At 42.0% G+C, this 13,353-nt stretch overlaps 1 protein-coding gene across 1 annotated transcript in view; it reads left to right on the top strand.

Annotated features, from left to right (window-relative positions):
* Nucleotides 1-13,353, top strand: part of RYR3 (ryanodine receptor 3) — a 366,040-nt gene that overhangs the window by 60,955 nt on the left and 291,732 nt on the right. Inside the window, exons 6-8 of the mRNA XM_073799899.1 lie at nucleotides 4,743-4,855; nucleotides 5,770-5,869; nucleotides 8,951-9,044. Coding sequence (XP_073656000.1) covers nucleotides 4,743-4,855; nucleotides 5,770-5,869; nucleotides 8,951-9,044 — 307 coding nt within the window. The remainder of the gene's footprint in view (nucleotides 1-4,742; nucleotides 4,856-5,769; nucleotides 5,870-8,950; nucleotides 9,045-13,353) is intronic.

The following is a 13,353-nucleotide window of genomic DNA, read 5'->3' as shown; positions in this document are numbered from 1 at the left end:
AGATAATCTAGAAAAAAAAAATCTAGGGTTTAACCCATGTGCATTTGCAGTTTCTGCATCGTGCACAGTCACATCCAGAATGCCTGACGAGAGCCCCTCCCTCTCCTCCTTTTTGTACAGAGCAGAAGAGTGAGCCTGCCTCTTTAGGGTTTTTTTTTTTTCTTCCTGAAATCAGATTATATTTGAATTTGATTTGAGGTTGCTTTGTTTTCAGCTAAAGTGTTATTCTTAAAATATAATTTCCTCTAAGGTGTTGTCAACCTTTGTTGAAAATGACAAAATGAGTGGAGTGCCACACATTCTGAGTGTAAGTTGACCTCTAAGTATAAACCAGCTGTCAGTCTTAGAGCACATAACCGGAAAAGTCATATATGGTCATTCTATTTATACCAGTAAAATGAATTCAGACTTTTTGAGAATTGGGAAGAAATTTGAGAAATAACCACTTTCTAGTCGTGTGTTCAGGAAACCTATTTTTTTTTTTAATTATTAGAGCCTCCAATAAAAATAGAGGGAAATAGCAGCAGAGAATATTACTCTTTCTAGCACTTTTTTTTCTAAATTCCTAAAATCAGACTTGGTGTGAATTCTGCTGACAGATTAAGGAAACACATGCACCAACCCAAGTTCAAGGTAGCTGATCAGAAGCTGACTTTGGCAGAAAGACAGAGGGGAAGGTGTTGACCAGGTGTTCATGAAAGCCTAGAGCCTAAAATAATTTATTTACCTCCCTCACCCCCAACCCATTTCATGTTCTCCTTGAAGAAGACCAGCTTGCTGTTTGCTGGGGAGGAGGAGAGCGCTCGTGCAGCTCAGATATGGTTCAGTATGGCCTGGAGTGGGTCTTCTGTCTTCAAGAGGAGAGTCACTCAGGATCCAACAGAAAAGCCTTGTTTTTTACCCAGGTCATTCTGTGAATGCACTTTTGGCTCAGAAACCTCTTCTGGGTTGAAAACAAGTAGTTGAGTTGAATCTCTAGGAGAATGTGAGTAGAAGCTTGGAAGCAGTTTCTTGAACACTTCTGGAAACTTTTCCCCCTGCACAGTGGGTAATAAATGGTTTGACTGACCTAACAGAACTGGTGACCATTTTGCCCTTGATTTTGCTTATTGGGTTCTTTCTTTTCTCCTTTTAAAAGTTTTTTGTTGTTGTTTTGGTTTTAGACATAGCTTTAGAATTAGGTTAGAATTGGAAAAAAATGAAAAAAAAAATCCCCACTAAATGTACTATTAGGTATTTTAGGACCTTCGCCTGGCCGGTGCACATCCTACTGATTTGGGGATTGGCCCTGTCCCTGGGCTCCAGGCCACTACGCTGTTCCCAGGAGAGGACGAGAGAACAAGGATTCTCTTCTCCCGTGTGCCTCTTGAGGACCCCTTCATCCTGGTCCCTCTCAGTGGTCCAGAGCACATAATGGATATATACAGATGTAGAGGGCAGCCTCTTCTGTTATGAAATTTTAAGTTTAATCAAAACGTAATCAAAATGATCATACTTATTTATCCAAAGTAAATCAAAGTAATACCCGTACATAGTTAAAAGAGAGACACAGTAGTCCTATGCTTACTGGAAACATCCATCTCCTGCCCACCCCGTCCGCGTTCTGGATTCCTGCGTCTCTGGGGCGTCCACTTTCAGCTCCTCTAGTATGTTCCTCACTTGTGTGCGAGTCATACAGTTTACTGCTATTTAGTTATTCTTTCCAATTAGGTATGATCTATTGATGTCCTAAATGAATAATAAAAATTTAGCTCTTAGTCTCCACTCTTCCCTGTCTTCTTTCCACCCTCCCAATATATTTGCATCCATTTTTTATGTAACTACCAAAGTCAATATTAACTACTTACATTGGCATAACTGTAACTTTCATTTGCAAGTGAGACTCATGATATACTATGGTCAGTTCACTTTACTGTATTGCTTTTGAGTTTTCCAGTACTCAGTAATTGCCTTGTTTGTTGCTTTACTTTCCGTGACCCAGTCATTCATTTCTAAACCGTCCCATAGAACAGAAACTCTCCCCTGATTACATTCAGTCACAAGAGCTGTTCTGTCAGTTTCATCTTCTTAGAAACATCCACTGTCATCCGGGAAATTCCCGTTTTCTCTCTCCAAGATCCTGTATTTCCTGGATCTCATGTTTTTCTCCTTTATTGGTTTATCACATCGTTTGGGGGGACTCCATTTCCAGTAGCTTTTACAGAAAAGATCCATGGGAGAAAAATTGTTGTCTGAAAGTTTCTTAATTCCAGCTTTACAAGTAATTCATAAGAGTATTCTACGTTGGAAATATTTTTTTCTCAGCATCCTGGAGGTTTTCTTCTAGCTTTTGGTCTGGCTGTGAGATGTCTACATTCTGATTCCTGATCTTTCGTGTGTGACCTGTTGACATTTTCTGAGAGCTACTTGGATCTTCTCTTTTGCCCTGATGTCTGCAGTTCTGCAGTGCTATGTCTTGTCCTGGATCCTTCTTGTTCTTAGTGTCACAGGAGTGGACCCTGGTGTGTGTGTCCATTCTCCACTGTGCTAGGGACTCTGCAGGCCTCTTCAATCTGAAAATGTTTGTCTTTCAGCCTTGGGAAAATTTTAATATTATCTCTTTGTTAATCTCTTCCCTTTGTTTTCTCTGTTCTTGCTTTTTGGAACTCCTCTAGACCGGTTTTCTAATTTTCTTTTCAGTCTTGTTTCTAATCTGTTTTCCTTCGTTCTTCATTTTGGGAGAATTTTTCAACTTTATCCTCTAACCTTCCTGTTTCTTTCTCTCTTTTTCAGGAACAAAGATTTTTCTTTTTCTTTGAAGCGATCCTTCATGGTTACTCTCATAGCTGCTTCATGAATGTTACTTTTTCTTATCTCTCTGAGATGATTAATTCTAAGATTTGCTTAAAGTTATCTTTAGCTGTCTGTAATCTTCGTGTTTTCCCTTTACCCACTTTTTGGTTTGTTCCCGTCATTCACGTTAGAGACTTTCCTCACATGTCAGGTCATCCTTGGTCCCCACTGATGTTTAGATCAAGGCGGTAAAAAGCGACAGGAAGTCCTGACTGTGTGAGTGGCTTCCCATCTCTTAAGCCTCGCTTTGGGGTAATCTATCAGGGACCTAGGCATTGCACTGGAGATGCCCAAACAGGTTTCTTTTATGTTGGGTAGTTTGGCTTCCCTAAAGAGTAATCTTCATTTGGGTTGGGGGGAGGTTCAGCATCGCAGCTGGCATTCTGGAAGCTGAGGAATGGAGGTAAAGGAAGAGGAGCTGGGGTTTTACTAATCAGGGCAAAGAATTCTAATTATTCTCCATTTTCAGCAATACTCTTTTTTTTTTTTTTAATATTATTTATTTATTTATTTTTGGCTGTGTTGGGTCTTCGTTTCTGTGCGAGGGCTTTCTCCAGTTGCGGCGAGTGGGGGCCACTCTTCATCGCAGGGCACGGGCACTCACTGTCGCGGCCTCTCTTGTTGAGGAGCACAGGCTCCAGACGCGCAGGCTCAGTAGTTGTGGCTCATGGGCCCAGTTGCTCCGTGGCATGTGGGATCTTTCCCAGACCAGGGCTCGAACCCGTGTCCCCTGCATTAGCAGGCAGATTCTCAACCACTGCGCCACCAGGGAAGCCCTTCAGCAATACTCTTTACTTCCTTGTCTGACAGTGCCTGATCCATGGAAGTCGTTCCATGGATTTAACTTCTATTCTTTTGTACAGTGGAGGGGGAAGAGTCACCTGGCATGCAGGATAAAGAAAGGGATGCAGAAGGTTAAATGTTTGCTTAAAACCTTCAGCCAGGGCTTCCCTGGTGGTGCAGTGGTTGAGGGTCCACCTGCCGAGGCAGGGGACACGGGTTCGTGTCCCGGTCCGGGAAGATCCCACATGCCGCGGAGCGGCTGGGCCCGTGAGCCATGGCCGCTGAGCCTGCGCATCCGGAGCCTGTGCTCCGCAACGGGAGAGGCCACAACAGTGAGAGGCCCACGTACCGCAAACAAAAACAAAAACAAAAAACAAAAAAAAACCTTCAGCCAGTCCTCCTGTTTTCAACCCCATCTTCTATGGTTGCCTTCACAGGGAACTGTTACCTCCAATTCCAGAGAGTTTCTGGAGAATATGTAGCAGGAGTGGCCTTATTTCTTGAGATCAACTTGTCATCCATTTTCTTACCCAAAGACTGGACTTGTAGCTTTCTCTTGGCTAAAAGCATCTATCTACATTCCTTTTTCCAAAATGTCAATTTTTCTTCTTTGCTATTAACTTCTCACCTGCTGTCTTAGTCCTCGTAGATTTAGGCCTTCTGAAAAACCTCTGATTTTTTTTTTTTTTTTTTTTTTTTAGTGGAATTACTGATGATTTAGTAGAATTTCATGGGGAAGGGGTGGGGCAAAGATAAAAGTCTGTAAGTGGTCAGTAGACCAATGAAGTCATTTCTTAAAGATTTGTAGGTACTTGTGAAAAAAAAGCATATTACCATATGAATTAAAAATACTCAAAGCCTTCTGTAGCTTCTGACCTCCAGTACTCTTTTCCAAATACTGTCTTTCTGTCTCTAGAGAAAATGAAAATGATAAACACACACAAGCGCAGATGTGGGGGTAACTGGAATGCTTATAGATAAATAGAAATTGGAGTGTGCGTGAGCACGTGCATGCGTGTTTCAGGGATTCTCATCAGGAGGAAGGAGAATGAGGGACAGAATGAGGGACAGAATTAGGGACACGGGCTTCCAAGAAGCAGTCACTAACTCAAGGAGCCTTTGTGTAGGAGAAGCCTGTTGGTGGACCATACATCCCGCTTCCAAGCAGAGGTCTGAGGGAGAAAAGGTTCGAATTGGTGATGACCTCATCCTTGTCAGCGTATCCTCTGAAAGATACCTTGTAAGTACCTCCTAACACAAGCATCTTTCATTTCCAGAGTAGTTTCTTTTAGGAATAGATGGCCAGGGAGAACAGAACCACGTTAGATTGAGTAGGATAAGATACCTTTACACGGTATAATTGAGAGGTGATTAAATCCTCTCTCCGGCCAGTTTATCATGGGGCCTGGAATGTAACTGTTAGTTTTTTAGATTAAAGTACTGTTCCCAGCAAACTCTGCTTAAATGCCCCCAGGCTCTTCCTTAGAAAGCCAACTATTAACACATTAGTTACCATCACTCTCAGTTTATCACGTTGTTTAGCTCTTGTCCAATGAAGAACAAGCCAGAAAGTGTTGGATATAAAAACATAAACTTATGTTTGGAGGGAGAAAGAGAATTGTACATGTTTCAGTGTGTGGGATGTCACAGTGGTTAGAAGAGGCAGGTGAGATTTTGCACCTGGGGATGGTACTAGGCAAGCATCGTTGAAGTCAGGCCCTTAGGGGGTGGAGGTGGGGCAATACCTTGCAGATCAGAGAAATGTCAGAGATAAGTTTTTAAGCTTCTCAGCGCCAATCCTACCAGCACATTTTACTTTGCCTAGACCAAAGGCTGGAGTAATTTTTCCCACTTGTGAGTTCCCTCCTCCTACCAAGAATAGACATTTTATAACTTCCTGTTGAATCAGGGATCCAGCTGAGGAAATGGAGTCTTGTCTGCCCCCTCTGTAGCTGAATACTTCCTCTTCCCTGAATAAAGTGTCCCGCTTTGAAGCTGCTTCTAGATTGGGTGGAACAATCTCCCACAGGCTACGTAGAAAAAGCCCGATGACAGTAAGGCTGTTTAATTCAATCCTTGAAGTTCTAGGTGAGCTGCTTCTGTCAGGACTGGCCTGGTGATTTAAAGGATGTCTCATTTCTGTTTCTGCTGCAGCATCTCTCAATATCAAATGGTAACATACAAGTGGATGCCTCCTTTATGCAAACACTCTGGAACGTACATCCTACGTGCTCGGGAAGTAGCATCGAAGAAGGTGTGCTTCTTTGTGTGTATTCAACCCTCAGCCTGCCCGTTTGTCTTGTGCTACGTATATTGTCATTTTCTGCGACTTCACAGCTCCTGCCTGAATGTCCCGGTACACAGCGTGATTTTGGTTCACCTGAATTCCTTTCTCTGATGTTAGTGTGGATGATTTTCTGTCCTGATTTCTGATTACGTGAGCACTCCTGACATGCTTTTTCAATCCTTTCGAGTTCACTATTGTTTTGGCACTGTGTGTATTCAGGACCTTGGAGATGTACCTTCCCTCTCCCACCGACTTTTCATTTTTATTTATGGTTAGAAGTATACAGACCTTAGCAGGTTCAGTTTGAGAAGACATTATTTGCCAAGAAGGTGGCTTTTTAAAATATTTCTCCCCAGTGCACCTCTCCATACAGGTGGGAGAAGGACTTTATAGTAAAAAGATATTTGGCCATTTGCTTTTACTTGTATTTATGGAAGCCCATTTAAAAACAACAAATGGTATTTTCTCCATATTTTCTTGTTCTCTTAGAAGTAAGATCATCAAAGTTTGTTCAACATATCCTATTTCTTGGAGCCAGGCAAAGACAATACACCTTTCAAGTTGTATAATAAATACACTGGCCTTACCTTGCGCGTGGGTAATATCACAGTTGAGCACAGTAATCAAATGTCAATGACGTATCACATCACATTCTAGCCCTTTATAGCAAGATTAGGATTTTTAAAAATACTCAACTCACAGGCTTTAACCCTGTTTTAAAGCTTGAGCCTAGTAGTTTCAAACTTGGAATGCCTCTCTGTTTCATGATGTTGGAAAATAGAGGGAAACCTGAGAGTTGTTAAGGTGATACCCCCGTTTCAGGAGACGTCATAGCTAAATTGAATAATCAGGAAACAACAAATTTGTAACTCTTCTGGCAACTGATGGAAGACCTTTCAAAAGCAGGATATGTTTTTAGCTCTCTTCTTTCACACCAGAACTCACCCACCGCTCTAAATCTATTGTCAATCATTCCCTTTCTATCAGGAGTCAAGGAACTGGGTTAAAAAATCTTCCCCAAGGAACTTTTGACTGACTCTTCTCCGTGTTGATTTTTTTTCATTTCCGCTATAGGAATAAAATTATTGCCCAGTCCCAAAAGAGGGCTTGTGGAGATTAATTAATTGCATATCACTTCACAACAATACTTTTAGAAGTATTGAGTGCCCTTGTGATAGAGCCTGGGTAGCTGATCACTTGAGTCATCCGACTGCAAAATGCTCTCTCAGCATCCGCTGGTGAGAAACCCACTTCAGCCCTTGAGAGAGTGAGTGATCTTTCTTATGACCCTTCTTTCCTGATTACTGCCCTGGTATGTTTCAACTAAGATGCTGTGATGCCCCAGCATTTAGCAGTTTCCTCTGTGGAGTCGGATATTGATTGGAGGAGCCTGAGGACTGTAAATGGTGGGCTCCAAAGGGAGCATGGCCTCACCATCATGAGACGATGGAGAGTTTAATCGAGTAGCATGGACATATATACATTACCAAATGTAAAATAGCTAGCTAGTGGGAAGCAGCTGCATAGCACAGGGAGATCAGCTCGGTGCTTTGTGACCACCTAGAGGGGTGGGATAGGGAGGGTGGGAGGGAGACGCAAGAGGGAGGGCATAGGGATATATGTATACATATAGCTGATTCACTTTGCTATACAGCAGAAACTAACACAACATTGTAAAGCAATATACTCCAATAAAAATGTTTTTAAAAAATATGATCATGGAAGGGGTTAATTTTCTAAACAAACTGGCTGTTAACAATTCCCCTACAGTATATCATGAATTATTTTAATGCAAAAAAGTATGCAGTTGCAAATATTAGTACAGTAAGAGAGAGGAAAATGATAAAATGACTTCTAAATATTCGAGGGAAGTTTAAAAAGAACTTGCCTTGCCTGGATGAAGAAAAATGAACCAGGGAATATCAGACTGTCCCTGTATAAGATGCATTGATAACACCCTTTTCTACTGTGGCATAACTTTTCCTTCTTGCTGTTTTGCTCCAACACCCTAAATAGTTTGACAGCCCCTAAAGTGATCTAATTATGTGATTTTCTCAAAATCCTGATACAGACATGGAACATATTAAGTCCATTTGTCTCCTGAGAACTGTCTAGCTGGGAGAATTTTTTAATTCAAAGGGATAACGAATTTCATTTCTTCATGCGAGATAAAGCTCAGACTGGGGCCCCTCTCCTACTACTGTGTTGTTTAAATGGAGGCTCACAGTTTATTTGAAGACTAACTGGTCATCGAGTCCTTGAAGTTCATTGTTTCCTATCCATCTCTGAACTCCATGGCTATTGAGATTCCTTTCCTTATTCTGAAAGCTAAGGGCTCGTTGATAGCTGCCTCTGTGCTTGTCCACTCAGAGACACTGGAATGTTATTCTGCCTTCTCCTTGGTGCTGTAGAAATAGTGTCCTGGTTTGATCTGTGTTTATTTAACGCGTTGGAAAAGTAGCTCCTCCTAAGAGAGCTCGGAATAACAGTTTGCTTCCCCCTTCCCCGCACCTTCTTTCTTTCTCATGGTTGCAGTTTGATTGGGAATTTGCCACAAAGTATACACATCCAGATTGTAACAGTTTATCCAGGAACTTGGTGTTGGATGTATTTATATCCTAAACAACTGGAAAATCCTTATCCTCCTAAGAGTAGCAGCTTAAATTTCCTTTTGGCCTTGTGTGTGTGTGTATTTTTAAATGTTGCATTATTTTTATTGAGGCATAATTGATACACAACATTATATTAGTTACAGGTGACCTTTTGGCTTTTAATGATATGAATTGACACATTGTTTTCACCCTCCCTTTTGGTATTGGACTTGCTCATCTCTGAAACCCTGTTTAACTTTCAATGTTAGAATTGTTTTGACTTTCTTGTCTTTTCTACCTGAGACCTGAAGTCGTGGAATCTGTCATTTCCCAAATGCTTTTTCTCTTGGTGTTTTCCATAACTGACTCAGATATGAATGAATTTACCCTTTTTAAATACAGTGTTCTCATTATTCAACTTCCTGTAAGCTCATGGTAGGATATAATTCTCTTACAGGATACCTACTTGGTGGGCACGTAGTACGTCTTTTCCATGGTCACGATGAGTGTTTGACAATACCATCTACAGACCAGAATGATTCCCAGCACAGGTAAGGCAGTAGCTTCATCCTTCTCTTGTCTCCTGTCTCCGGTGACTCAGACTAAAGAGTTGGCTTTTGGATGTGGAGACAGATGAATTCTGTAAGTGTTAGTTAATTGACGAACTTCCCTCCAGTCATGGGTTGCAGTTGTAAAACAGGAAAGGCAGTGTGCTTGAGCGTGCTCACAGGAATAGCTATATACACATGCTGCTTCTTAGGCAAGCAATTCTGTGGTGCTTTTCAATCCCTTTGTTTTCTGTGGTTGCTTCCAAATCTAAGGAGTTTCTGGTAGCATTAATTGTAGACTGAAGGATGCTTTTTTTTTTTTTGCGGTACGCGGGCCTCTCACTGTTGTGGCCTCTCCCGTTGCGGAGCACAGGCTCCGGACACGCAGGCTCAGCGGCCATGGCTCACGGGCCCAGCCGCTCCGCGGCATGTGAGATCTTCCCCGACCGGGGCACGAACCCGTGTCCCCTGCATCGGCAGGCGGACTCTCAACCACTGCGCCACCAGGGAAGCCCTGAAGAACCCAATTTTGTGATGGAAATCAGGATGGTCATTCTAGTGAGTCTGTGCACTTACATAAATTATTCACCAGGCTCTTCAAAGGCAGATTATCTCTATTACTCCCCCTTTTATGTGCTATGAAGGTGAAGTTCAGTGATTTCATTCTGCTTATCATCAAACAGGATTGGAGAAACCAAATGTCAGTATCCAACCAGAGCTGGATTAGCAGGGGATGGTGCCGGGGCGGCATGTACTGCTGAGGATGATGCTTTCTTTGGATCTCTGGTTATCTACTCAAAGGATGCTTTTCCAAAATTCAAAATCAGGAGATGGAAGATATTAATCTAGGTCTTAAATTCACACTGAAGCATCCTTTAGTATTCTGTTTATATATAGAGGAACAGAGTATAAAAAGCTTGGCCTCTGTAACTATGGAACTCTGATATATTTTAAAAAATCAAATCTCAGATGTAAATTAGACTGAACTTAGGACTGCAACAAGTCTGATCTCCCAGATCGCTCGTAATACATTCTTTGGTTTTGCACGATGCCTACGGGAACCTCATTAACTGCATTTCTTTTACTTCATTAGAAACACATGATCACATTCACACATCTTAGAAATCATCTAAGTCAGGCTCCTGCCAAAGGTCACACACTGGATGATTTCAGATGGGAGCCTGAAACCCAGAGATGCTGAGTCTCCAGCCAGGGCTCCTTCCTTATTTTATGTTCCAAAGGACCCCCAGGAGCAATGTGCTTGAGTGTGTTACTGTGCATCTTAGAAACTACCCATTGGCAATGTATATCCTTTATTGTTCTGAACCTCTTTCTGCTTGCTCTGTCCTCTGTGTATCCCTTCATGGGAACCAGATGTGACCCGGAATGGTGTCTAGCCTTCCTGGCACTGGTCCAGTGGCTGGCAGTTATCTCTGAGTAGAGAAGTTAGGCTGACCTGATTTCCCTTGGAATTAAGGATTCCCTACACTAGATAATGTCATGTGATCCTACTCAGTTGCGATTTTCTTTTCCTTTTTTAAACTTTTAATTTATTTTTTAAAATATTTATTTATTTACTTTTGGCTGTGTTGGGTCTTTGTTGCTGTGCACAGGCTTTCTCTAGTTGTAGCGAGCGGGGGCTACTCTGTTGCAGTGCTCAGACTTCTCATTATGGTGGCTTCTCTTGTTGTGGTGCACGGGCTCTAGGTGCACGGGCTTCAGTAGTTGTGACACTCAGGCTCAGTAGGTGTGGCGCATGGGCTTAGTTGCTCCACGGCATATGGGATCTTCCCGGACCAGGGATCAAACCCATGCCCCCTGCATTGGCAGGTGGATTCTTAACCATCGCACCACCAGGGAAGCCCTCCTTTTTTTTTAAACAGTGAAATTATGCAGTAGCCCACGTACTGTCTCTTTAATATCTTATCCTGCTGCAGTAAGGCAAAAGCTTGCAGTTGGATACAGAACTGAAGTTTGTTAGTGAGTTTGGCAGAGTTGGCTACATGTAAGATGGAACACGTCAAAACTCACTAGTTCTCTCTTCCCTTTCCTATTCTTTTTTTAAGGAAAGGAATTTGGAAACAATTAAAATAACATTTGCATGGCCCTTTACTCCTCCCCCCCACACACATGCACCTGTCATTAAATTTAGAACCAAATTAGAAGCATCTGGGCAGAAACAATGCTACTTGGAGAAGCTTGTCATTTGGTGGGCACTCCTATTGAGTGGTTCAACAAGATCCTGACCCAAAAGAAAGGCTGGACAAGTATTTGAAAGAAGGTGCTGGGGAGAGTGAAACAGATAGGAATTCCCAGAATGGGCCCCCTGAGGAAGGCATGCATGCCATCATTGAGTTAAGAGCAAAACTGGCCTTCCTTTGGCTGAGGATTTCACGTGATCTAATTTGTATTTGGGGGGAAAAAAGAAATCGACAGATAAAAATAAAAAGGCTCTTCCTTTCCTTTGTAAGGAAAAATAAAAAGACTATTCCTATGAAGGAGTTGAGACTGGGGGGAGTCAGCAGTGGCTCCTTATACTGGAACTCGGATTTTTGTAGCAACTGGTCTCTCATTCAACACAGGATGCCTCGGCATTTTTTGCTTGTCTAGGTGAGGTGCGTGATAAGCCTCATCATTGTCACGTGTCATCAGGTCAATCCTCAGAACTGGCCAGGATAGCCAGGAATACCGAAATTTGGGAGAGCACAAAGGAATAGGAAATCAAGAATACACAAAAAGGTGCCCAGCGTCAGGAAGGCATGCAAGTGATTCCACTGTAATGGGGCTGACTTTCCAGAGGAAATCATTCCTTGTAAAGCCTGAGAGCAGCCAGGCTGGGTAGAGAGGCTGACCGTCCCAGGGTGCAAAGCCGAAAGAATAATCTAACATTCTGAGCTCTGATCCTTGCCTCTGCCTCAGGCTTGTCAAGCATCCTGGAATAAGTCACTTAACTCACTGAAACTAAGGCTAAGCTGTCAGCCAAGCTTTCAGAGCACCTCAGCTCCCCACCCACTCACCTCCTCTCCTTGGGTAATTGTTTGAGAGCGGGGGCAGGTTGTTTCAACCTCTGTAACCTTTCGAGATTCAATGGAGCAAACCACCCGCATTTCCTAGGTGGGAAGGACTAACCTTCTAGAATTCTTTAAATGTCAGAGGGAGAGAGTTCTCAAATCATGTGACCTAGGGTGATCTGCTCCACCGTTTCCACCTGAGAGACCGCTTTTGCTTTCATTGAGGATGGAGAAGCGTCAGTGAAAATCTCAACAAATTTTCCTGCAGGGCTAGGTCAGTACAGCATCATTACTATTCTGGGCCTGGCACAGAGACACCTGGGGTGTTGGAGCTCTGCAGTAGCCTAGGATTTCTTTCTTAATATTTACTACATATTTCCTGGTAGTACATACATTTGAAAAAGGTTTAGAATATCTTCTATAATCCCACCACCAAAAGGTAACCACTGTTAATGCAGTGTTTTATTGGATTTCTGTGCCAGGTAATGTAGCTTTTGATGCATATTTATAAACATCTATATTTAAACAAAATTTGGAAAAATCAGCAATACATAGTATTTTGTACACCCATGAACATCTTTGTGCACATTCATTATTTTTTTAAAAAACCCCATTAAATGCTCACAACCATTCTGTGACTTAAGTACCCTTATTAGGCTCATTTTACAGGTGAGGAAATTGATGCACAGAGATTTGAAGGGACTTGACAAGGTCACACAGCTAATAGATTCAAATTCAGGTCTGCCTGACTCCCAAGCCCATATTTTTAACCAGCTCATAATTATAATACTTCTTGAGAGAAGGAAATAATCACCACATATTTCCTCTTCCCCTCTATTGATTACCTGTTGTCTTAAAATTTAGATCAAGATTCTTCTGGAGTTTGAGTAATTCGATTGTGATATATACAAACCCTCTATAGTAGAGGTAGCATTTTAAATTAGTGAAATTAAATGCAATTAAATGATCAGTGTTGATCCAAGGTCACAAGATTCTCAAAGTATCTGGATTCAGTATACCTGGCAATCCAGGGACCACTATCATGAGACATACCTTTAAACTAAGATAGTTCATTTAATTCCTCATAATCTGTGCTATAGATGGGTTGGTCCCAATTGTATGGATTAAAAATCAGACTTTGATAATCATCAGATAAACATCAAACACACCCATTTCATGGGACATGTTACAGAATGCCTGCCCCGTACTCCTCAAAACTAGCAAAGTCCTGAAAAACAAGGAAAGACTAAGAAACTCTAACAGACCAAAGGAAACAGGGAAAACATAACAACTAAATGCAA

Source organism: Tursiops truncatus, chromosome 2, assembly GCF_011762595.2.
Source record: "Tursiops truncatus isolate mTurTru1 chromosome 2, mTurTru1.mat.Y, whole genome shotgun sequence".
Classification (NCBI taxonomy): Eukaryota; Metazoa; Chordata; class Mammalia; order Artiodactyla; family Delphinidae; genus Tursiops; species Tursiops truncatus.
Note: the sequence above shows the minus strand (reverse complement) of the source record. Positions and strands in the feature narration are given on the sequence as shown.